The sequence below is a fragment of the Marmota marmota genome, unplaced genomic scaffold, assembly GCF_001458135.2.
Source record: "Marmota marmota marmota unplaced genomic scaffold, marMar, whole genome shotgun sequence".
NCBI lineage: Eukaryota > Metazoa > Chordata > Mammalia > Rodentia > Sciuridae > Marmota > Marmota marmota.
The window spans coordinates 9,872,237-9,897,563 of NW_026000222.1; the positions used below are offsets into that span (position 1 = coordinate 9,872,237).

A 25,327-nucleotide genomic window follows, 5' to 3' on the forward strand; every position below is an offset into this window, starting at 1 on the left:
GCCTAGGTCTTCGGGAAAAAGGACTCTGCCCCATCATGGTAAGTGTCCAATTAGTGATGCCCCAGTCCTTTCCAAAGGGAACGAGAACCAGGTACCATAATGACTGAACCCTGTGGAGAAAGGGAAAGAGTCAACAGTTCCAGGACACTGAACATTGCATCTCGGTTGACACTGATAATAGCCCCTCAGCCCATTCAGAGTAAAGGCATATTAAAGATTCTTGTCTCAGGTCCAGCCAGCAGACCCAGCAGTAGTCATTTCCCCAGTCTCCAAATGTGTAAGTGGAACAGATATGCCTGGTATTAGTGCTTCCCCTACTTTAGTTCTGCAGCCAATGAGATGAGTACATTTAGTCATTGAAGTGTGATCTATCACAGAAAGATAATCCAAGCAGAATTCTCCAAAAGTAATCCCGCTCCTGCCCCACCCTTCAAAATAACACATCTGCACAAGGAAAAGGGGACAATGATTACTGCTGTCCTTATGGGTCTAAGCATGCAAAAGACCCCAGAGCATCTCCAATGAATTCACTGATCTTACCCCTGAATGATACAGAGGATACTGAGAATGATAATGAACTGCTACAAAGTCAAACATGAGGAAGTTCCAATCGCAACTGCTCTGCTACATGCGGTGCTTTTGTTGGGGCATATTAATAGGAACCTGGGTATATGCTGTGTGGCCATTGATTTGGAAAAACATCTATCCTTTTCCCAAGATATCCCACTGAAATATTTATTGAATAAATTTAGGGTTCTGGAGATATGCCATGTCACCTGCAGCAGAGAAATAAACAACTTCCTATAAAGGCTTTTGAGGTGCTTCTGAAGCCAACCAGGTTAGTGCCTTACAAGGGGACACTGAATATGAGCCAAGTGACCTATAGTGAGCTGGGTTCTCGGAGTCAACAAGTCATGTAGTAAACTGGACCCAACCGAAAGTCATCCTAAATTGGAGATGTTGCAGCTGAGATCACACATAAGCAAGGACAAGCCAGCTAAGCTGAACCCCACATTATCTACCACTCTTCTACCAACACCTTTACCCAGGGACCACCTAGGGCTGCATGAGGGGTCTCTTATTTCCAACCTCTGGAGAAGGGACATTCTAAACTTGGCATGGAAGAGGTGATGTAGATTGGGGATGCCCGCTGCAAATAAAACATGGCACTACTCCCGTACCCATCAGAGTGACATCACAAGTCAGCACTGAGAAGGACCCCACCCAATGACCAGAACTCCAAGATGACATACCTGCTCACTTTGTATGAGAAAAAAGGCCCATGGTTGTGATTTTTATGGATTTGGGGACAGTGAATTGGCCAGTCTGTCAAGAATGTAGGAGATTTGGAAGGCAGGAGACAAGGAGGTCTAAGGCAGAAGCATGCAGGTGGATCTGGAAGCAGGCATGGAATGTAAAGAAGTTTGCCCACCAGAAAGCACACGTGACCTTGAAAGAAGCACTCAACAATCAAGCAGGCAGAAGACCACGCTTGTTGCTATCAACCAGCCTCAATCACAGACCACCGAAGTGCTGGCACAAGGAGCTTAGGAGCACAGCGGTCTCGGGGGCCTGGATGGGAGCTACGCATAGCCCAGCAGCACAAGCTCCCACTCAGCCAGGCTGACCTGGCTACCACCACTCCTGAATGTTCAGATGGTCAGCTGCAAAGACCAGCACTCATTTCCCAAAATCATTTTCTTGTACAAGATGACAAATTCTATGGCAAGGTGACCATATTGGATCCTTTCTACCCTGAAAAGGATAGAGATTCATCTTGATTAGAATCATTACTTCTCTGAGGTATGAGTTGTCTTTACTGCCTGCAAGTCACTAACGCCAGCAGCAGAGGGTCGACAGAGACCTTCTGTGGTGTGGCATGTGACAGAAAATCAAACATCATGGTGATGTGCCCCTGTCACTCATTCTTCACTATAATGTGTCTCCTTGATGATGCTGTGGTGTAGGCAAGGCTACACTGGGGGTAACTATATCTACTCAGCAATAAATGAGATAACTCAGACCCTTGTTTGATCAATTTAAAGGATAAATATATATGAGCAGCAGATACAGCCTGAGAAGGTTGTAGTAGACAAGGGTTCAAACTCCCTATGGTGTTGCCAGCTGGAGAACTTGGAATCGACATGGATGATACGGAGGGAGGAGCAGAAGTGGCAGGCACAGAGTGCCACCCAGGGGCAGGGTCTGTGGTCTAGTCCATCCTCCTCCCCAATCTACTCCCAGGAAAAGAGGCTCACTGGGATCTGAGGAGCTGCTCCCCCAAAACAGAGGGATCTAAGCAGCATAGAGAGGACTGTCAGGGGTGCTGTACTGAGCCACTGAGATCCCTGTTTCAGGACTTAACAATTAATTCTCCCCAGCTTCTGGGGAAGTTGGTCCCCACTCTTTAGGAAGTGCATAAGAAAATTGTCCAGGTCCATACCCATGTCATCACACACTCAACACTGCCCAGTCTAAATAGGAATATAAGCTCCTAGCCTCTTCTTTCCGATTCAGACATCTCCAAAGAGCCCTTCAGCAGGGTCCCTGACTCCTGATCTGAAAGGCACTGCCACCCGACTTCTCTGTCTGCTCCATCCTGTACCAAGTCATCTTCTCTCCCATGGGGGTTGGGCAGCACTTTCTAATAATCTCCTTGTATGGTGATTTCTGTATCAAAATTTACTTTCTTGGGAATCCAACCCAGGACAGCATGTTACAAACAAAGAAACAGCTACAAAGAGACAGCTAAGATAATTGAAAGTAAAGGGGAAGAGAGATGGTCTGTGAAGAACCATTTTTCCTTATAAGATGTGTTTAACCGATTTTTTTTCAAGAATGGTCATGTGTTTTTATAAAAATTTAAGTATAATAATAAAAGGGGAAAAAGATTTTCACTAGAGAAAGCATTAGTATCTTGAGCCAGATTTAATTTCATTTGCATACCTTCAAAACCTAGCTCCAGGGAAGCTATCAATGTACCCAATACTACTTCTTACTCTTACCGTGTATGATGCAGACTGCAATATTCCTTCAATCTTCATTTCATATTCTTTCTTAGTGACATGAATGTGCTCATTCACACTCCTCCCCAACACACAGACATTCAACTTCAGGACTTTTGATTCCCTCCTACCACCGTCTATCATGCAGACTTATGAAAAGTGGAGGTCAATGGAAACATATTGAAATCAGCAGGAAGAGTCACCACAGAGTTGATATACAGATTTGAAAGCCAGACATCAACAGAACATGCTCTGATTTACACCATGTCTAAGTCATCCTTCTATCATGGTGGGGGAATTTGATGACTCAATCTGTCACATTTAACTCATGTGCATTTCACAAAACCTATGTAAAAGTGCCCCGATTTTAACTGTCTATCCTGGAGCAAAGGACCGTTAACTTAATAAATAGTTTTAAAAGAAAGTCAACTCTATCAAGGCAATGGCCTGTCAAATAAAGGCTGATGTTCATTTAAAACAGGCTGTGGATAAGATCTAGAACTATAGGTCATTCTGGACAAGAAGGCTTATCAAGATTTTTCAGGCTTTTCTATAGCACTAAATAATTGTCAAAATTTCAGCTCTTAGAAACACTGAGATCAATACTATGTGGAGTAAAAGGGACACCGTAGTCATAGCTTCACAACATGCACACTGTTACTGTCCTCTTGGGAATGGCAATTCACATTCTGCCTCTGAGACTTTCCATCTGTAAAACTGAGCTGTTCATATTAAATAGGGTATCAGTATTCTCCTGTCTCATGTTGTCATTCTGTCATCTTAAAAGACAATACCACCTAATGAAAGATAATTTTAAATGATTGACTTCTCTCCGATGGTTGTCTGGCTGCTTCTTGCTGTATTTTTTGTTTTGTTTTGTTTTGTTTAAAAAAACCAACATCTAAAGAATGTTTTAAATGTGATTTAAAGAGCAACACTTGGGAATGGATTAAAACTAGCTCTTTCCCAGGACGGACAAGGTCCATTCAGCAGCATGGTTCCTATATAAAATGAACATGTCGTTTCCCATTGATATCCCCATTTCATATAGGCAAGCCTTTGATGCTACTTTTGCATTCTATTTGCATATTGCACGTTTGAATTTAATGAGATTTGGAAAGTCTATGTCTCCTTAAAGTGGTGATGCTAATTATATATTGTTTTCATTCTTTTGAAATCACACACACAAAAAAAGTTTTCTTTTTAGTTTTAAATCACAGAAGGGTACACAGTATTTCTCCATCTAACATGTGTATATTTATATAGTGTTCACTGGCCAAGCTCCCTGGAGAAGAAGAAAAGAGAATAAAAAGGACATCATTCAATTTAAATACTCGGTAACCTTTCCACAAACAATTGCTGACAGCCAAATCATTATTCTCTGGCAAAACTTTAAATCTACTGTAATTTGACTCACTTGTTAATTAGGAAACATTTATCTACATTTGTTTCATTTTGGGAGTCCATTTAAAAGGAAAAGTACATAATAACTGCATTTGTTAATGATTCACAACAATCACAAAATCTATCAAAAGGATTTGAACACACACACACACACACACTAAAATAAAAAGCAAACATCCACACGTCTTTTTCCCATTTTAAGTGAGAAAAAATCCAGTAAAATTCCCTATTTTTAAACTTTTATACAACATCTCTTAAAATATATTCTGCATTTTATTTCAAAAAATGCATTTTATTAAGAAAAAAAGAAGGATCGATTACAAATCAGGGAATCAAGTCATGGCATACAACGTTCCAATGCATTTTGTTGGCATACAATGTACCAGTGCCATTTGTTGCAGTTTCTAGCAGTGCACACCACAGAGGACTATGTGGCTTCACCATTTATAAACCTGTTCACATTCCAGCGACCGGCAAGGTTAATACTGCTACTAAATAAAACAAACACTCAGAAAAGATTCAGAGCTCTGACGATGGCTGCATTCATCTTCGCATCAAACAAATACCACCATTTCTATATGAGACCCTTCCCTTACCACCACAGTACCTTCAGTTCAAAGGAAAACAAACAAAAAGGTATGCCATTTACCAATACGGGTCCTTCACAAACTACTACGTTAATTCGGGTCCTTAAGATTCAGTCAGGCATTTACAGAAACATCAATATGGATATATGCTATGAGGAAAGACGGGTGGGTTTCCAAGAAGAATTAACAAAGAAAACATGGAAAATAAGGTGACGGTCATGGTGAGTTTACAGATTTCCAAATTCATGGTGCACACAAACTAAGGAATCTAATTTCCACTTGGGAGGCACTTGAAAGTGGGAGCAGGAAAAGCTAAGTGCCTTTATTATTTAGTTGGCTTATGGAATTCAAAGACAGTTCCAGGCTAGCATCTTGGTTACAGAGCCTCAGAATTAACTCTTGTTTAACAGTTCTATAAGGTTGTAAGTAATTCTTTGATCTCCTAGTGCATGTATACGCTCTTATCAGAATGGTCTAGTCAGTGGGTTATATGGATTCTTGTTGAGAAGTTAACTGTCACCCTGCATAAGAAGTGACTATAATGACAGTTTAGCGTTGATCATTCAACATACTCTCCCTGCTTACAGTGAACATTCTTTTATTAGTCTACTGCTTGTGCAGAAAAGGGGGCACAGTCACAGCTCAAATGGCAAAAACTGTGTACAGGAGGTCAGCACACAGCAAAATTTACGCCCAAAGGGTTGTATGTGTTAGAAAGGAGAATGTAGCACTAGGCTTCGATTTCTCTTTTCTCTAATAATATTTTATGGAATATAGTCATGGGAGATCAAAGAAACACTGGTGATAAACTTTAGAAAAACACAAAGATAAACGTACAAAAAAAAACGGATATAAGGTTTGGGGAAAATATTCTCAGTAGTATATTTCCTTCGAGGTATTACAGTTGTAATTAAAAAATACTTTTTTTGCTGTGCTAATAATTTTTTTATATCAACAAGTTTCATTGAAAACAGTTTACATTCTTTGGGAGATCGGAATTTATCGGGGTCTTAACTACTGTCACCATTAAACAATGACAACAAATTAAATCGAAAACTTCTAAAGGTAACACACCACATTCTGACAACCACTGTTCTTTGAGTCTTTTTACATATGAATTGTATGTTCAGCATTAAAGTCTGACACTCAAAACTGAATGTATTCAAAATCATTGAGTCAAATAGAAAAAGAGCCATATGGACAAGCAAAGAACAATAAAACATTTTTCAGGACTATTGATGTATTGGATGTAACACAGAGAAAGGCAAAGGGGCTTTATATACTTTTGGCCACTGCAGATGCAAACACCAGCCAAAGAGGATCTTAGAAGCATTTCCAGGTCTAGGAACAACACCACAGGGAGACGAAAGCAAACGCAGCATGTTCTCAAATAAAGCAAGGTCATCACAGTCCGATTTTCTTTGTAACCTCTAATGAAACTTATGTATTACAGAGTTAAGGAGACCAGGGCTACAGTTTCACATTGAAAAACCGTAGTCACAAAGCAAGATAAGCTTGTTTTAGATCATATCAGAACATTTGAAAATTAACAGCAAGATCTAGGTCCTCGCTACATAGGATGATAGCTACGAGAAGCTTGTCGCTGGAGGAGGTCCCCTGGAGCCATCCAGAGCCTGGACATGGCAAGAGGGTAGTGCTGCAGATCCATCGCCTGTACATTCAGTGTAAGAACAGTTCTTGTCCATGGAGAGCCCCTGGCTATTGGAACAGACCGTCCTAATTATCATGAGATGGCAGCTGCCCATCAATCAGAAGAAGTACTCTTTCTGATTTTCATTGACTGCATTTTGTATGTTAAGCTCACTTTTCAAAACGGCCTCGGCACTCTCTACATTCTCTGACCTTTTTGCCTCGTTTCTTTTGTATAACCTTTTCTGCTGATAAATGCGAATGGCTATAGCAGTGATGCAAAGCAAGATAAAGATCACAACCGCTATCAAACCTAGAAAGAGAGGAGAAACATAAAGTCAGAATTTTTGTCAGGAGAGAAACTGGGTTGACTTCATTACTTAATAAGTCCTCAGAAAAATTATTTCCTGCTTAAATCAAGCTTCTACTTATATAATTTGGAAATAAGAAAACTTCGGGTATTTCTGATTCCAGCAGTATCACAATATATTGAGTTTACTTCTGAGTTCTGCCAACCTTGTGGGTTCACCTCCATTTCCGAATGCACATCATCTTGGATTCACTTAGTGCATTAGTATTTAACACAAAGTGTAACCTAGATAACTCTTATACCGTGTGGCCACTTCCTATGGACAGGTTTTAATTGTTCTAAAATTACAAAATAATAGTAAGTAGAAAAAGAGTCTAAAGTTTTTATAATTAAATATGTAAGGATGAAGTTATACTGTTGAATAATAGGAGTAGATTATGTATATGAATAATCCTAATAAACACAGATTTGAATATAAGGATACATTTCAATCACTTCCATTTAAGGAATCTTGTTTTGAAACTTCTTGTTCTAAGCAAAAAAATTAAGCACTATGATTTTTCACTATGCTTGTAGTTATCAACCTGGCTTTGCATTAGGTCTGTAGTCCTCAGAGATGAGTCCTATAATCCTCTGTAGTCCTATGAACCCTGAGGTGGCAGGGGGAGTCCTTAATATACTTGGGGGGAGGGACCCAAAAGGTAAAAAGGCAATCTTAGGATTATTCTGAGATGCCATTTTCACAGTGCTGAAATTTCCACTGATGATATAAAATGAAACTAGATCGAATCCCTGGTACTTAGTGCAAATGAAGGCATGGATACTCAAGCATAATAATAGTCATTGAATTTATTATGTAGAAGATCTCACGATGCCAATCAAAAGCCAGATATGTATAAGGATGCTTTAGGTGAAGCAGTAAATGCTGCTCAGTGTACTGAATCTCATCCCTTGACTACAAGTCTTTTTAACATTTTGTGTGTTGAAATGGGAAATCTATACAATGCTCTCCAGGGGTACTCTGAGGATAACAGGCTGTCTCCAGGAAAACACCACACCATGTGGAGGCCTGAGCTGTGATCTGAACAAGCCTCTCTGTGCTGCATGTAACACCACTTTTATTTAAAGAATAACTAACAGGCAAACTCTGGTTGTTCAGGTATGGATAACTGGTGGAAATTTTCTCCAAAATGAAGTTCATCTGTCACTTCCAGAAAGACAACTCACAGTATGCATTGCTAATGATAAAATTCACACTTGCAATTAAAAAAATAAATAAAACAGAATTTAGAAAACTCATCAATCACCATGAGTTTCATAGTTCCTTCATATCTAAAGGCTTTTCTGATGAGATCAGTGGAAGTATCAACTAATGCAGGTTTTCAGACAAAAATAAGTATATGAAAATAGCAATGCCTATCGAATCTCAAATTGCAAAATTAAGATTCCATTCAAATATAAAGTAGATGTATACTATACAACTGGAATAGATTTAACTCAGAGATGCAAAGGTTCTTATCAGTCACAATAGACTCCAAAGCACATTACTTACTAACCAGATTCTCTATGGTAGATCACAATATTGGCAAGCCAATTTTTGGTTAGGTCAACCTCACCTGAGAAAGGTTGCAATTAATATAATACCAATGGGATAACAGACTTAGGTACATGAAATCTGAATAGCTTACTAATGGGTATGACTACTTTTGTTATTACTAATTATATTAGTAAAGAATAATTTTAATCAAAATATCCATTTGTTATTCATAGTTTATGTCTCAGGAAAACAGTTAATGGAATTGCTACAAATCTGTGTCTGATTTAAAAGCCTCTGACTTAAGGAGAGAGATTTGAATAATTTCAATGGAATGTGTTACAGAAAGCAGCCCACTACAATTATAGAGTAAATGTCACTATTACATTGGCCCAGATGGGGCATCCAGCCAGTCAAATCAGGGATGATTTCTGAAATGTTTTATCTCCTCTAATCTGGAGTAAGTTTTATGTCAGGCCTTATTGCGCCCAAGAAAAACCTTGATCTCACCTGTTATACTAAATGAAATTAAAAAATAATAATTAAACAAAATATTCTGTATAAAATTCAGCCAACTGCTGTGTTCTATGATGTTGCATCCAAAGATCTGTATGGGACTGTTCTCATGAGGAATCGTAGCTTTCGGTCTGTCTAAACCTTGTCTATCCACATCTAGGTAGCCTGGCCAAACACCCCACAGCATCTGGGTTACTACCTTAGATGTCTTATTCTCCCATCTTTTACTACTACCCACCCTTGTTTTTTTTGTTTGTTTGTTAAATGAAGAGAAGGATCATGTAGGATGTAGAACACAGGGGAATTAGCCAGTTTAGAAAATGCTTAAGTGGATAACTGTAGTTACACAGTGGTTGCAATTTATGATAATAGACAATGGGCAAAAATTGTACGGCAATGGTACAGATGGAATAACACCCTGGAGGAGGATACACTGTGATTTAGCAGATAAATTACACATGGTCCAGATGAGGCCTTTGAGCTTAGATGGCCACTACCAGCTGCTCTATTTCTGTAGCTCAGTCCCTGTCCCTGCAAAGTTGAGAGCTGGTTTCATGGACTCTGGAGAACCCCCGAAGGACAACCATTCTATATTATCTCTCTCTGCCATATGCATATGAGCTAAGTAAGAATTTCACAGGTGAAATGTAATTTATTTTTGCTGTTGGATGACAGTACAATGAATTATAGCACATTTCTTCCTTAACTCTGTAATTCTTATAAATGACCTTTGCCCAAAGCAACAATAATAGTCTAAAGATTGAACACTTGTTCTAACATTGGCTTGACTCTACCGTGCCCTGTACTTATTTCGGTCATGGTATCTATAGTTACCTATATCTATACTAAATAAATGCATGGAAAGAGTGCTATCATGAGACTGAGATAATTTGCTTGGTGAGGAATCCTATTTTTAAATATTAGCACATGATAAATCTTATAGCTTTAAGTGAGTTTTTTTATTGTAAAATATACTACTCTCAGACATACTATTATAACTATTAACTACAAATTATTCTAACTACTACTCAAAAATTTTGGGGGGCTTTTCATGTGATCAAATGGGAGTTCTACTCTATGTATCTTTAATTTATACATCATTAAGTTTAGAAAGAGAAAAAGTAATAGAAGTAGCAATGGTCAGAAATACTTGACCAGTATTTTTGCTTCTAAATAAAATCCTAACTACTATAAGAAAATTCAAGTCTAGATAGCTAAGGGTGTAAAAATAGATCCAAGTGGATTAAGTATTAGTAAAGCCCAGTGAGTTGCTAAAATATAAGAATAATCACATCATGTGGCTATGCAATAGCATATTTACTTTTGTATGTCCATATCACATTCAGACTGAGGAGAAAAGCTAAATTACTTAACATTTCAATAATCTGATTAATAATATTCTTAAGAGCATTAATCAAGAAGAAAAAAGGTTTATTTTTGGAGTTAGTTCTGAATAAATTATATCTCAGAGAATATGCTGTCACTTTACCAGGGAGATATACTTTAAGAGTTTTTCTGTTAATTCTCTAATTTAAAATTACTAATCACTTCTAGTCCATCAAGCTAGTATGTGATTAAAATACAACTGGGTGTAATCTTCATCAATAGGAGCATCTCCATCATGCAAACAGCCCTTCTATCAAGCATGAAGGCAACACTAGATGTGCTTCTAATGTTGGTTTTCCTACTTTCTACATGAACCTTGGTGGAAACAGTGATATATCTAAAAACCTAAAGAAAAAAGATACTCTCAGATATATTCAGAATCCTTGAGGGCTTGCAGTTGGCCATTTTCAAGCTCAATAACATTCATTATTACCATTTTGCAACTGCTCTTTGAGTGTGATGCTTCAGTGAAATTGTCAATTATTTATACTGAAAGTTTCCAAGGAAGCCAAGTTTTTAGGAAGATTCTAAAAGACAATCCAGCACAAACAGGGCCCATCCCATTGCCTTCCTTACATCCTAAGTGATGGGTGTAGATTATTCATAGAGAGCGTCTACATAGTTACCATTATTAGTAATGACAGTAAGAACCAAGGAAGGGGCTGGGGTTGTGGCCCAGTGGTAGAGTGCTTGCCTAGCATGCACGAGGCACTAGGTTCAATCCTCAGCACCACATAAATGTAGAATAAAGATATTGTGTCCACCTAAAACTAAAAAATAAATATTAAAAAAAAGAACCAAGGTAGAGCTCATCCACATGTCCCATTACCTCCAATTACTGCAGAGTCACTTTTGATTGCATTAGTGAGGGGTTCTCTGTCATCCTTTGTTCCAGAATGATCTGCAGTTAAAGCGCACAAAAGGGACAGGGGTCATATTGCTAAGTCAAAGAAACAAAGTTTGAAAATGTACGTTAATGTGTTAAACTAGGTCAGAATGCTAGAAGGGACTGTGACATCCATGTGAATTTTTAATTTAAACAATGTCAACTGCAACAAATAAGAATATACAAAAGAAATGCGACAGAGAACTGAATATTAAACAAAAGAAGCCCTTTCTAGAAACCCGTCTTGAAAATATAGCAAAACAATAAAATCAGAAGTTTTCAAAACCCATGGACAAGCTGGGCTTGTGATGGGGTAGGGGGAAAGTCTTAATTCACCTGCAAATGAATGGGTCCTTTCCCTTGATGTGGCATCAGTGCCAGCAGGGGCCACACAGCTGGACTCGGTCACATGCCCTGTAATGGTGACAGGGGCTGGGTGGCTGGGGTGCAGAGCAGCCTTCAGAGGGGCCACATGGCTGAGCTGCACTGCAGAGAGACAGCCCATGAAGCCCTGGGCACCAGCCAGTGCCGTCTCCTGGTCCACATCACTGTGTTCTGTAATGCCAAAGATACACCGGGATATTAACAATAATGAAAAGTGAAAATGGGCAATGACACAGAAAATGAATATTCCAGAGGTTTAATGAAATAGCATTAAATATACAGCTACCAAAATTTCTTTGTCCTCTATCTTTAATAAAAGCATTAGGTCTGTTAAGTCTTTCTACAACTACTGTGAAGACTTCCTAGGTTAATAAAAACCATTTGTAAGTCCAGCTAATTGAGAATGATCCAGCAAATTCTCTGGAAATGATTAAAGGCTCCCTAAGAAGAAGAGGTCAGGTTATGAACTAATGAGAGGTCATAATATTTCAAATTTAAAAACAGATCATTAAAATGTATTTATGAGAGGGCTTGTAGTCAGTGCCGAGAGGTATCCTGGATTTAGAAATGACTTCTCTTCAGCTTTTGAGATTCAACACATGGTAATAACAGAAGCTAGTAAGAACACTGGCCCTGGGAATACCCTTACCAGCTGCTCTGCCTGCCAATGTGGTCCAGTTAGATACTTGCTGATCCCACCCAAACATGCCAGGGGACTGATACTATTATGTGGTAGAGGCCATCCTCCAAGTGACTGGGATGTCTCCTTAATTAGGTGCAGCCCTGAAAACATTCATACCTCATTGTGCTTTATGTTTTAATGAAAGCCTGTTACTTAGAAATACATTTGTGCCCTCCACAGATAAGCCCTCCTCCCACATTAAAGAAAGCATTGGACTGCTCTAGAACAGAAATTGGCTTAAATGCCAGAATATCAATTCATAATTTTACAGCTAAGAATATGTCATATACGTACCAGTTGTTTTGCAAGCATAAAATCTAAACAAAGGGAATTTATTGCAGACTTTAAAAAATTCTAATATTATCAGACTACCATGCATTCATCCATCCAAAAAGATCACAAAACAGCAAGGTTACTCTCCCTTACCCTGCACATATGTGGACACAGACAAAATTTGCATTTTGTCTTTCTTTAAAAAAATAATAATACAATAGATATTAAGTATTTATTAGGTACATATTATGTGCTGGGCACTGTTCTAAGGGATTTTCTATTATGTTATTATTTCAATTTTATAGTAGCCACATGAGTATTATATTCTGATCATACAGATGTGACACTTGGATCCAGAATGTTAACAATTTGACTAATCTATAGTCACTGGCACTAGGTGCTGGACTCCAGGACTGTTGGGAACCAAACCATAGATTTTTTGGTTTATGATACTCTTTATGGTTGCAATATTAATTCCTTCTCTGAGCTTGTATCTTCCACAGTGTCTATTTTCATTTTGTTTTGGGTTTCTTTTTGGCTTGATGCTAGGTTTTTGTTTTGTTGTTTTTTTCTGGTACTAGGGATTGAACATAGAGGCACTTAACCACTGAACCACATCCCCAGCCCTTTCTTATATTTTATTTAGAGACGGGGTCTTATTGAGTTGCTTAGGGCCTCACTAATTTGCTGAGACCGGTTTCAAACTCACAATCCTCCTGCCTCAACCTCCCAAGCCTCTGGGATTGATGATAGTTTATAAATGACCCTGGGAAACTTAACTCAGATTGAACCTCTCTTTTCTTATTATAACAAGGTTTTTGAAGAAAAACCATTTTTATTCACATCTTATACCTAATGACAAAAATACTGATGGAATGTTTGGTATTATGAGAGTCATTCTCTGTAAAAAGGAAACGTAAGATTGGAGCAATTGCATCTCTTTCCTGTGGGGGCTTTAATCATTTCCAGAGAGTTTGCCTTATCCTTATTAATTAGGCATACTGAAAAATGTGTGTTCATTAACCTGGGAAATCTCAACACCAGTTGTGGAAAGGCTTCAGGTATCTAGCTCTTGTAACAAAGACAGAAGAAGTAGTGATATATGTATTGCTGTTGCATGAACAGACTCAGAACACAGGTATTCAGGCCCAGGTGTTCTAGTTCTGGGGGCCATGTCTGACACCCCTGCCTGCAACCACTACAGCTTTCCTGTCTCCCTAAATAAGGATAACCCTGAGGGAATGTTACTCTGCCCCCCGCCCCACACACACATACACACACGACTGGGAGCTTTTGAAGCATGTGATTGGCCCTCGATATGCACCATCTATGCTGTTTAATAGTCCACTACCACAGAAGCTGCTCATTTGGTTGGGTACACAGTCCACCCTCTGTTCCTGTGGGTTCCACATCCACAGATTTGACCAGCCTCAGATCAAAAATATTTGTTTAAAAAACAGTGTCTGTATTAAACAAGCACAGACCATTATTGTGCATTATTCCCCAAACAATATAGTATAATGAATGTCTACATAGCATTTACACTGTGTTAGGTACCATAAGTAACACAGAGATGATTTCAAGTACATGGGCGACGTACATAGGTCATATGCAAACACTGTGCCACTGTCTACAAAGGCAGTTGAGTATCTGTGGATCCTGATGTTCACAGGGTCCTGAAACCAATACCCCATCAACGTGAGAGAACAACTGCACATTCAAACTTACATATATTCTAGAGAATGACAGCATTCTTGTTTGGGGAGATTTTTTTTAAACTTAATGAAAAATTTAAAAAAAAGAAATATAATAGTAACATAATCAGTATAGCATTTTCCCCATTTCTTCTACAAGGTTCAAATGTTGAATAACATATCTAGAGGCTTTTAAAATAATCTTACCTTTTGAGCTGAAAAAAAATGGAAGAGTCAAAATTCACATCCCTTAAAAAATCTGGCATGAGGCATATTTTGAAACATCATATTTCCAAACCAAATGCACCTTCCCCACTTAGAAATTATCATGCAAAAACCTAAACCTTTAAAACTTGAAACTTAAAATTTAAAACTTGACAGTGAGCTAGTGTTTACTATTTTCAGAGCTAAAGACAGGAAACAAATTCCCTGCAATTCAGGTGTCTTGCATTTTAGGAGAGAGGACAGATAATAAGCATAGAAACAGAAACGCAATGAGAATTTCCAAGAGCGATAATACTGTGAAGAAAATAAACTGGCCCAAGTGATGGAGGGAACCTGGAACAGGAAATTATCTTGATGGATTAGGTTATTTTTCAGTGTGTTTATTTTAGGGAGGACTCTTTTCACAGTCCTATTTACCTGGTCCTCTATGGATATTACTACCATACCTTCTGTCTCTATTCTTTCTTTTTCAAAATTTGTAAGATTCCTAGTGATTTTGTCATGTTTATTGGATGGTTCCTAGGTGAGAGTTTGTTCTCACTGTTCTGCAGAGAACATGGTGAGCTCCTTCACTCTGTACCCACAGTTTTTATTGAGCCTAGAACATTTCATAGACTGTGCAAGCAACAATTATTTTCTCTCCCCTTTTGATCTTTCTAGAGTAACATTTGTTTACATGAAGTCTCCTTTGTACATTTGTACTTTATTTCCCATCCTGATTTCTATCATTTAGGGCTTCTTTCTGTGTGGGTCAAATGCTTTTTACTTATTGATCATAAAGATCATTCTTTCCAGTTGAATGTTTTAGTTTGGGGGGAAATCATATTTTTTTTAGTTCCTCTGATTCTTTCTGTTGCTTTGCTACAATTTTCTTCACTTGCTCTTACTACATTCCATTCATGCTGGCGTGGTCTCCTCGAACAGCTCTACTCTTATATGGATTCTTTCTGGTTGCTTTGCTTTTTCCTCCTCTTTTGTTATGTTCAATTTGTTTAAGTACAAAGTTTTGTTCTAAATTTACTTGCTAGTGTTCAGTAACTTCCTGCATTATTTGGCTGAAATACAGTGTATTAGTCAGGCTTCTCTAGAGGAACAGAATCAACAGGAAGTACAATTATAAAAAGGGGATTTATTAGGTTGGCTTATGCGACCAGAAGCTGGATGGTCCACAATGGCTGTCTGCAGGCTGGAGAGCTGAAAGAGCCAGTAGCTGCACCATCCAAGAGGCTGCAGCCCCAGAACAAGAGGGATCAAGGTGCTACCCTAGTCTGAGACTGAAGTTTTCTGGAGAATCACTGAAAGAGTCCACTTTGGAAGAGTGAAATAGCATGAGTCCAATATCCTCAGATGATCCCAGCAGCAATCAAGAACTCATTCAAGAAGAATTAAGCTAGTATCTGCTGCTTCTTCCTTGCTCTTCCAACTTTTATTCCATCCAAGCCCTCATGCTATTGGATGGTGCTGCCCATGCTTAGGGAGGGTCTCCATTTCAATTGGCTATCCCACCTGCCAATCATTCCTAAATATACCCTCATTGACACACCTATAAGCCTCTTAATCATGGGCTTCTCTTAATCCAATCAGGTTGACAATCCAAATTAACCATTACACACAGAGAACAATGTAGCGGCCTGTGGCCCTGGAACTGCAACGCAGTGGCTTCAGAGCACCTTGGAGTCTTTTCTCCTCACCCAATACTGGAATGGAAAGGACCTGACCCAAATCTCAGCTCATCCTCAGCTCTGTGGGAAACTGAGAAAACTGGCAAATCCGTGTTTTCTGATGCTGATCTTTTACCAAGGGACCCAGGGATCTCTGTAAAGCAAGCATTCCCCAGGACCCACACAAGTCAAATTCTCTCCCTGAGATTTCTCTAGGCTGGTCCCCAGACACTCCAACCCAGAAAGTAGGGAGACCCAGGACAGCTGTCTCACCGGCACTCTCTAGATTCATCCTTCCTGTTGGGCTGGAGACCATGACTCCTGGTGTTGAGGCCATCAGTGGCTGGAAATAGTACTGACAGTGGAGGAAAACTGCAAGGGACTTAGCCACTATCTTCCCAGAACTGAATCCAACAAAATAAATAGCTATATCCCTAAGTTGCTCAAAAGCAAGGCTGACCCTAGAAATATAGAGCATCGGGGCTGGGGTTGTAGCTCAGTGGTAGACCGCTTGCCTAGCATGCACGAGGCACTGGGTTCGATCCTCAGCACCACATAAATGTAAAATAAGGCTATTGTGTCCACCTAAAACTTAAGAATAAATAAAAATAATTTAAAAAAAAGAAATATAGAGCATCATCTATCTGCTTTGATCATTATGCTAACAAAGCCAATAAGCAAAAATATACATCTTTCCTGTTATCTGATTCCTGAAATGCCAACACTGTGAATAGGGCTAGAAAAAAGAAGGTAGAGGAAGGAATTAGAGATAAATGTTTCTCTCCAGCAATCCTGATAAGACCACTGTGTTTTGGATGTTTCTGGTTATAAACTTCTTAACTGACTTCGATTCTTGGATGGTCCTGCCTATTAAAAAATAAGCCTCAATTGTCTAGGCCAACAAAGGAAATGATTTCCATTTGTGTAAAAAGGAAAACTTTTAGCAAAAGGTCCACATGAAAAATGGAGTACCAAGAAATTAGAGTTTGATGGAGTGCCTTTCTATCACAGAGCAAGAACTGTTTCTGGAAAGATATGACAGTAAGTGTAAGAACAATTACAAGCAGTGCTTTATAAAATTTCTAGGGACTCCCATAACCCCAAAAAAATTAAATATAAAAACTCTGAAAACAAATATAAGTCATTGAAAATGTCAAACCTATGAAAAGGGACCATCTTTAAAAAGAATCTCAATATCTTTAATCCATAAAGATAAAGATAAGGAAGACTTTCCAGAAAATGGTGCAATGAATCAAAGAAAGAGCCAAGGCTAGAACCAAGCTGTGCTCTATTTCCTTGTATACAATTACACCAAGACTCCACAAGAAAAGAGTTAGTGGGGGAAAAAAATGGCAAAGCATGCAACAAATGCTATGTAGATAATGGAGAAGTTCATCATAAAAAGATATTTATTCGCCTGCCAAACGCACTGCTCTGCTATATGAACTTGAAAACCTAATTAATACACAAGTTATTTACAGGTAGCTATCACTCTCACCTGAACTTCTCTTTTGCTCTCAGCACAATCTGTCTCATCTTAAGTATCATTTGACAAGATATGTGCCCAATCACAGTGACCTTAAGAAATCTAATTAAACTTTTTTATAGACCCCCTTGGCTTTGAAGCCGGTTGTTCTTAAAATATCCTTGAGATTGAAGAGTGTTCCTAAAGCTCTCCTGGGGAGAAGGAGGAGACATTCTCTTCCCTCAGACCACACACTTTATTTACATCTGGCCTAAATCGCCACTGCAGAAATCGGAGTGCATTTCCTGGCTCTGCAAGCTCTGAAGAGATAAATGATCCCAATGGGTCATCGCTTCTGAGTATACCACAGCTACTGCTCAGAACCAGCGAGAACAGTCCTCGGGCTTTTAGTAAACTCTTCTCACATAAAAATCAACCCCTGAACAAAACTCAGAACTTAATTTTACAATCATTTCAGATACAAAAGGCAAGTGTAACACAGCCCGTTAATTATGGAGGACTATCCACCCCATTGGTTTGATGAGACCTGGTTTTCCCCATTGCCACTGTCAAACACCAACAAGCTACTGTGTTTGTGCACGACTGTAAATTGGACATAAAAAGTAACAAACAGCAACTCTGAACTTTGCTCAGCCTTTGAATAGTCATTCTTACAATGGGTTAAATGATATCATTATTTCAAACATGGGTACATTTTCCCATAAGAGGTTTTATGCAACTTTAAGATTATGTAATTATCTTAATTGGGATTTTTTTTTTCATGTGGTAGACCTGTGACCCAATAAAAGCCTCAGGAATTAACCAAACAATTTATACTTGCCTATTTCCTTTGGTCAACTCCATCTTAGAGAAATGTTTTTATACAATTTTCCTATAAACATGTACCTTAAGGGAACTCGCAGACAAATCACTCACTTTGACATTGGAACTTATGACATTATGAAGAATGTACTTAATAAAGAAATGACATCTGGCTCATTGCCTTTGCACAAGGAAGATGAGATTGCAAGGAATTGCCTCTTCTCCGTCTATCAGGACTTAGATCTATCCATGAGTTTGAACTAGAACAACATTTTTTTTACTCCAATCACTGTTAATAAACATGACTAGCAGATATGAAGCAGTAGGTAATTTTTTTGGTAACAATATCAAATTGTGCTATGACAACACGGAAATCATCTCTATGACTCCATTACACTGAACAGACGACATCAGGCAGAACTCAAATTTCAGACTTCTCACTCTGACTCATCCTGAGATTATTATCACACTGAATCATCAAGTACCTGCTTGCTACAGTCCCGCTCTCCATCTCAAACAAAGCTTTGTTAACCCCAGCCTCTCTCTTCTATCCACATCTAGTCCTTAATAAATTCATTTCCACATTAGCATAAGTGCCTCATGGTGGCTTTATTTTTTACTTAGTCCTATCTTTTTCTCCTCTTTATTTTAGAAATAATTCTTCTTTTATCATTGCATGCAGGTTTCAAGATTTGGCACCTGAAAATAGACTATTTGGGATTAATGACTTTTGCTTTTATCATTGGTATTTGTTGAAATGTAAGCAGAATTCATGTTTTAGTATGCTTGACTGCCAAGTGAGAACAAGGAAGGGGATACCATCATTAGAGGCTACAACTGTCACCTTACCCCAGAAGGACCACGTGCTCCAGATTACATGTGCCTCGTGACAAAAATCACGATTTTCACCTTATCATTTGCTCTGTAATTAAAATCAAGTAATATGTTTCTTTTGGCATCGTGAATGTTCTTTGGGTTTGGGAAATGTCCATTCTGATCTATATTCAACTATCATGATAGGGAAAAAAAAGGTATCTTGAAAGTTTCTAACTATGGCCAGTCTAATGCTATGAATGACCCTTTGCAATCTACCTAAGTCTTCACAAGGATGAAGTCACACTATACATTTGAGATAATCTATGACTGTTTTATTTTTTAAAAAATTAAAAAGCAATGGATCTGATAAATTTTTTAAAGATTTTAAGATCAATTTGTTTTTCTCCTCTTTTATTTATTTTTTTTTAATTTATTTATTTTTTTAATTTTTTTTTTTTTTTTATTATCGGCAAACACAGCATCTTTGTTTGTATGTGGTGCTGAGGATCGAACCCGGGCCACACGCATGCCAGGCGAGCGCACTACCGCTTGAGCCACATCCCCAGCCCTTTCTCCTCTTTTAAAATTTGCTTTTAAAATAACTAGCCCATTATCCTGGGAGTCATTTCACAATATATTTACAAAATCAGCCTCCTTCCGTTATCTAGGTCACCTTTTTTCTTCTGCTCTAGGTATTAAAGTAAGTCTTATATAAAGGATTCCCGTTCACTGGAAGGTGCTCTTAAAGCTTTTCAGAGGACGTTGGTAGATGGGTGTTCCTTGCTACCTGTACACTCTGTTGACATCTGGCCCAAATCTCAACTGCAGGAATCTGTGTTACCTCTTGGCTCTGCAGCCTCACATCGAATATGTAAAAGCCATCACTCGGAAAGAGTGAAACCATCGACCATCTTTTATTTAAATAAATCATACAACTATTCTAAAGTTTAAGATTATCCAGGCACATAACTCAGAGCTTAATTTTACAGGGATCTCTGAATGTGAAAAATAAATGTAGTCATCTGATAATGGACTCACCTGAGGTGAGCTGCTCAGGTAAACCCTTGATCTTCCAACCACAGCTTGGGACCATCAATACACTACTTATGACCAAAGTCATTGAGCCCTATTTTTGCAGGGGATTGGGGGGACTGGGGATTGAATGCAGGGGCACTCAACCACTGATTCACATCCCCAGCCATTTTTTGTATTTCATTTAGGGACAGGGTCTCACTGAGTTGCTTACGCCCTCACTAAGTTGCCGAGGCTGGCTTTCTTCTTCTTTTTTTTTTTTAACTTTTTTATTTATTTTTTTATATGGTGCTGAGAATCAAACCCAGTACTGCAGACATATTAGGCAAGTGATCTACCACTGAGCCATAACCCCAGTCCCTGAGGCTAGCTTTGAACTTGCAATCTTCCTGCCTCAGGCTCCCGAGCTGCTGGGATCATAGGCATGTGCCACTGCACCTGGTGAGTCCTTCTATATTTTAAGTGCAATAGGGAGTTAGAAACAGTTGCCTTCTATTATGGTTTAGACATTAGGTGTCCTTCAAACGCTCACGTGTGAGACAAGGCAAGAAAGCTTAGAGAAGTGATTGGGTTATGAGAGCCTGAACCCATTCAGTGACTTAATCCCCTGATTGGGATTAACTGGGTGGTAACTATAGGCAGGTAAGGTCCCCTGGAGGAGCGGGCATGCCTTTGGGTTTATATTTTGTCCCCAGTGAAGGGAGCAGTCTCTCTCTGCATGATATTTTGCATCACCTCAGACCCAAAGCAATAGAGTCAGCCATCTACCAACTGAGACCTCAGAAAAATGAGCCCCACATAAACTGTTCCTCCTCTAAAATTGTTCTTGGGCACTGTAGCAAAAGCTGATGAAACACCATATTATCACACCACCATTAGAGATTGTTTTATTAAATTCATCCACCTCATTTGAAATCTGCCAATAATGTTTATAAGTTATGCCCAAAATTATGCCCACACTTCTTCCTAAGTTTAAGAAATGAGTACTAGGGAAACTCAAGAGAAGACAAGTATTTTCTTTTATTTTGGGGTTTCCATCTATTAAAAGCAGTGAATGGACATATCTTTAAGTCTTTTGTTGAAAATGTATGTCATCTCACTCCAGTCAGAATGCCAATAATCAACAATACAAGTACCAACAAATGTTGGCAAGGATGTGGGAGAAAGAGTACACGCAACTATAGTTAGGGGGACTGCAAACTAGTGCAACCCTCTAGAAAGCAGTATGGATATTCCTCAAAAAACTATGGATGGAACCACCATTTGACCCAATTATCCCACTCCTCAGTATATAATCCAAAGGATTTTAAATCAGCATACTACAGTGATGCAAACACATCAATGTTTATAGCAGCTCAATTCACAACAGCCAAGCTATGCATCCAACCTAGGTGACCTTGACAGATGAATGGATAAAGAAAATGTGCTATATGTACATGATGGAATATTATTCAGCCATTAAAAGGAATGACTTTATGTTATTTGCTGGTAAATAGATGGACCTGGAGACTATCATGCTGAATGGAAAAAGCCAATACCCAAAACCAAAGGTCCAACATTTTCTCTGATATGTGGAAGCTAACCCACAATAACAGGTGTGTGTGTGGGGGGGGAGTGGAGAATAGAAGTTCAGTGGAGTAGATAAAATAAATGAAAGAAATAGGGGAATGTGGAAAGGAAAGATAGTAGATTGAATCTGAGATAATTTTCCTATATAGATATCTGAAATACACCCCAGTAAATCTCAACATCATGGATATCCAAAAGAAATTAATTTAAAAAAGTAACTATGGGTAAATGGCAGAAAGATTAATAGAGAGAAGGGAGCAGGAGGTGTGGTGAAGAAAGGGGAAGAAGAGTTATTGGGGACTGAATTAGAACAAGATATATTCCATGCTTGTATAATTATGTGAAAGTGGATTCTACTGTCAAGTATAACTAAAAAGAACCAGTTAAAAAAAAAGAAACAGAAAATGTATCAAAGTACAACTCCCCACCCCCAAAAAGGTCAATTATATTCTGTTCCCTTAAAAGAAATATCTAAAAAAAAAAATTAAATAGAGGTACACCAGCCAGGCACGGTAGCACACATCTGTAATCCCAGCGGCTTAGGAGCTAGAGGCAAGAGGATCATGAGTTCAAAGCCAGCCTCAGCAATGGCAAGGCACTAAGCTCAGTGAGACCCTGTCTCTAAATAAAATACAAAATAAGGCTGGGGATGTGGCTCAGTGGTTGAGTGCCCCTGAGGTCAATCCCCAGTACACCCCCTCAAAAAAAAAAACAACAGAGGTGTATTAATATATTATAATTTGGAAGGTGATTTTGGATTGTTTTATCTGAAGCAATATGGGGTCCGTTATACTCCATTAGACATGTAGGAACATGCTATACAATGATTATGAATGCCCACTACCACAAGTTCCATAAGGGCAGGGGCAATGTTTGCCTTATTTATTCTCTGAACACATGGCAGGTGATTACAAATAATGTGTTGAATCAACAGATGAATCTATGAGCCAAATGGGCTTAACAAAGGGAAAACCACACTTGATAAGCCACAGAAGCATGCCTCACAGACCTCCAAGTGGAGGATCTCAGCTGCCAGACTCTAGAACTTGCCTGGAGTTTGGGCCATGGCCATATGCTCCATGGGCTGTTCCCAGCAGTGGCTGACCACAGCAGGCATGCCAATGGCTTGTTCCTGGGAAACATGGGACTCCTCTGACTTTGACTCAAGGACTCCCCAAAACTTTGCTAAATCTTTCTTAGACTGCAACAGTGGGTTAGCCCTCTGATATCACAAGCCCTCCCTCTCTCCTTTACATGTAGAGAAAGCTAGATAGCTCAGCTAGCCTTAATCAATCCCACCACCCCATTTTCTCTTACCTAAGTGTCCCCTTAATAAAATTGTCCCATGTTTCATCGTGTCTTGGCAGTTGTTTCTCAGAGAACCTAATAGGTAACTTCCAAACAGGGCAATGTTCTTTGAAAACTTAATAGCTTCACCTTTTAACCATCCTGTTGATCTATTTTATCATAAATTAATATATTATACCAAAATATAATACTATAACCTATAATACTTATAATAAATTCATATACCATGCAAAATTTGACCGTAAGTTATTAGTCTCCTTTGAATTACAAATGATTAGTCTTCCTCATGATTCACACCTTAGGCACATATTAAATAAATTATCACTTATACTTTTGGGAGAATGAATTGATTCAGACTATAAATTTCATTGCCCAATTTGGATTTGAATCTTATTTTCAAATATGAGTGATATGCATTTGAATAATACGCAACTTGAATAAAAACGTTAACATCTTTGATTCCATACCAACCTTCCATATTCACTGGCAAAAAGGGAAACATATTAAATGTCATTCTACCGTTTAGCTAACACAGTCCTCCTCACAGGATGCAGATCAGTTTTATAATTATTTTATAATATATTTAACAAATTTCTACTCACACACACAAAAAAATTTATCAGTAACTCTGGCGTTAAATTTGAAGATTAAAGACATGATTTGTCAACATGACCCATGATGCTTAGAACTAACTATCTTATAGATTTTGGTACATGCCTCATTTCAGAACCTGCTAGACTGAAGAGCTCTTGAGATCAGGAGCTGTTTTATTTAGATGATTTTTTTTTCATTACTTTCTGCCACAGTTCATGGTATATTTTGCACATAAAACCTTCTTAATTAATGTGCCTTCTTGATATTGTGAATGTAATATAAGCTCATCCTTCCCCTCACTGAGGGCATGGATTCTGGTAATGTGGAGTGTGGGGGATGGGGACTCCTATACACTACCAGCTGCACATGCTTTAAATTCTATGAGTAACAAGAGTTACAGGCCCACAGGCTGAATGGAGAAGAGAGTCGTGAGCAGAGCCTTCTGTGAGCCTGATGCAAAGAAGTTTTCAGGCAGTGTCTGAAGCAGAGGATGGCCCCCTCTAAACCTGAGACCCTCTAGGGCTCTCATTCCTTCCCAGCCAGCCCCCCTGCCCCCAGGGCAGAGAGCCTTAGGGAAAAAGATGCCCTCTACTGTTAAGGCTTTTGGGGTTTGTTGATGCTGCTTTGTCTGCTCGGATTTTTTTGTTCCAATACAACTTTATTTTTATTGACATGTAATCATTGTATATATTTATGGCATCCGGTGTGATATGTCAATGCACATGTATTGATGAGACCAGGATAATTAGTATTTTCACCCTTTTTGTCCTTTTACCACATTTGGAGACTTTGAGTTCTTCTCTTGTAGTTCATGAAATGTACAATGGGTTATCATGAACTATGGTCCCCCCCAACCCCTGCCCCGTGCAACACTTGAACCGACTCCTCTATGAGTGTGCTCTGGAAGCCTCAGCCACCTCCCTCTTCCTGAGACTCCCCCATCGCCACTCAACCTCTGGTAGTCAATGTTCTACATTCAGGCTGCTCTTTTTAGCTTCCACGTGGAAGAGAGAACATGCAGCATCTGTCACTTAACCTAATGAACTCCGGTTCTATCCATTTTGCTGCAAATGACAGGATTTCATTCTTCTTAAAATTTCCTTTGGCCTCCTATGCTATGCCATAGTTGTAAGTGGAATAAAACCCTCTATCATTAGGGGAAAATGATGTCTAGAAACATCTTACATATATATTCAAACTTAAATAGTCAATTTATAGAGGCCACTGTCCCTACCTCTACAGTGGCCTGAAATAGATATAAATACTTCCCAATGCCAAATATGAAATAAGTAAATATTTTCCCTTCTGTTTTTAACTGAGGGCCTAGCCATTGCTTTTGTATGTTTGAAACTTGGTCTAAAACTAATATGCATGTGCTCAGACTGAAAGTGTATATTGTCTTATTCACGAATTAGACATCAGGGGCCAGGATTTGAATCAATTTTAAAGCTACAAAATATTACCATTTCATGCCAAATGTGTTATTGACTATGCATGCATCCATAGAGCAAATGATATAAATGT

At 38.7% G+C, this 25,327-nt stretch overlaps 1 protein-coding gene across 1 annotated transcript in view; it reads right to left on the bottom strand.

The window, feature by feature from the left end:
- Positions 1 to 4,685: 4,685 nt before the first annotated feature.
- Cntnap4 (contactin associated protein family member 4) overlaps positions 4,686 to 25,327 on the bottom strand; it is a 240,075-nt gene continuing 219,433 nt past the window's right edge. The window contains exons 22-24 of the mRNA XM_015496327.2: positions 11,615 to 11,833; positions 11,222 to 11,293; positions 4,686 to 6,959 (exon numbers count right to left, since the gene is read on the bottom strand). Coding sequence (XP_015351813.1) covers positions 6,766 to 6,959; positions 11,222 to 11,293; positions 11,615 to 11,833 — 485 coding nt within the window. The 3' untranslated portion in view covers positions 4,686 to 6,765. The remainder of the gene's footprint in view (positions 6,960 to 11,221; positions 11,294 to 11,614; positions 11,834 to 25,327) is intronic.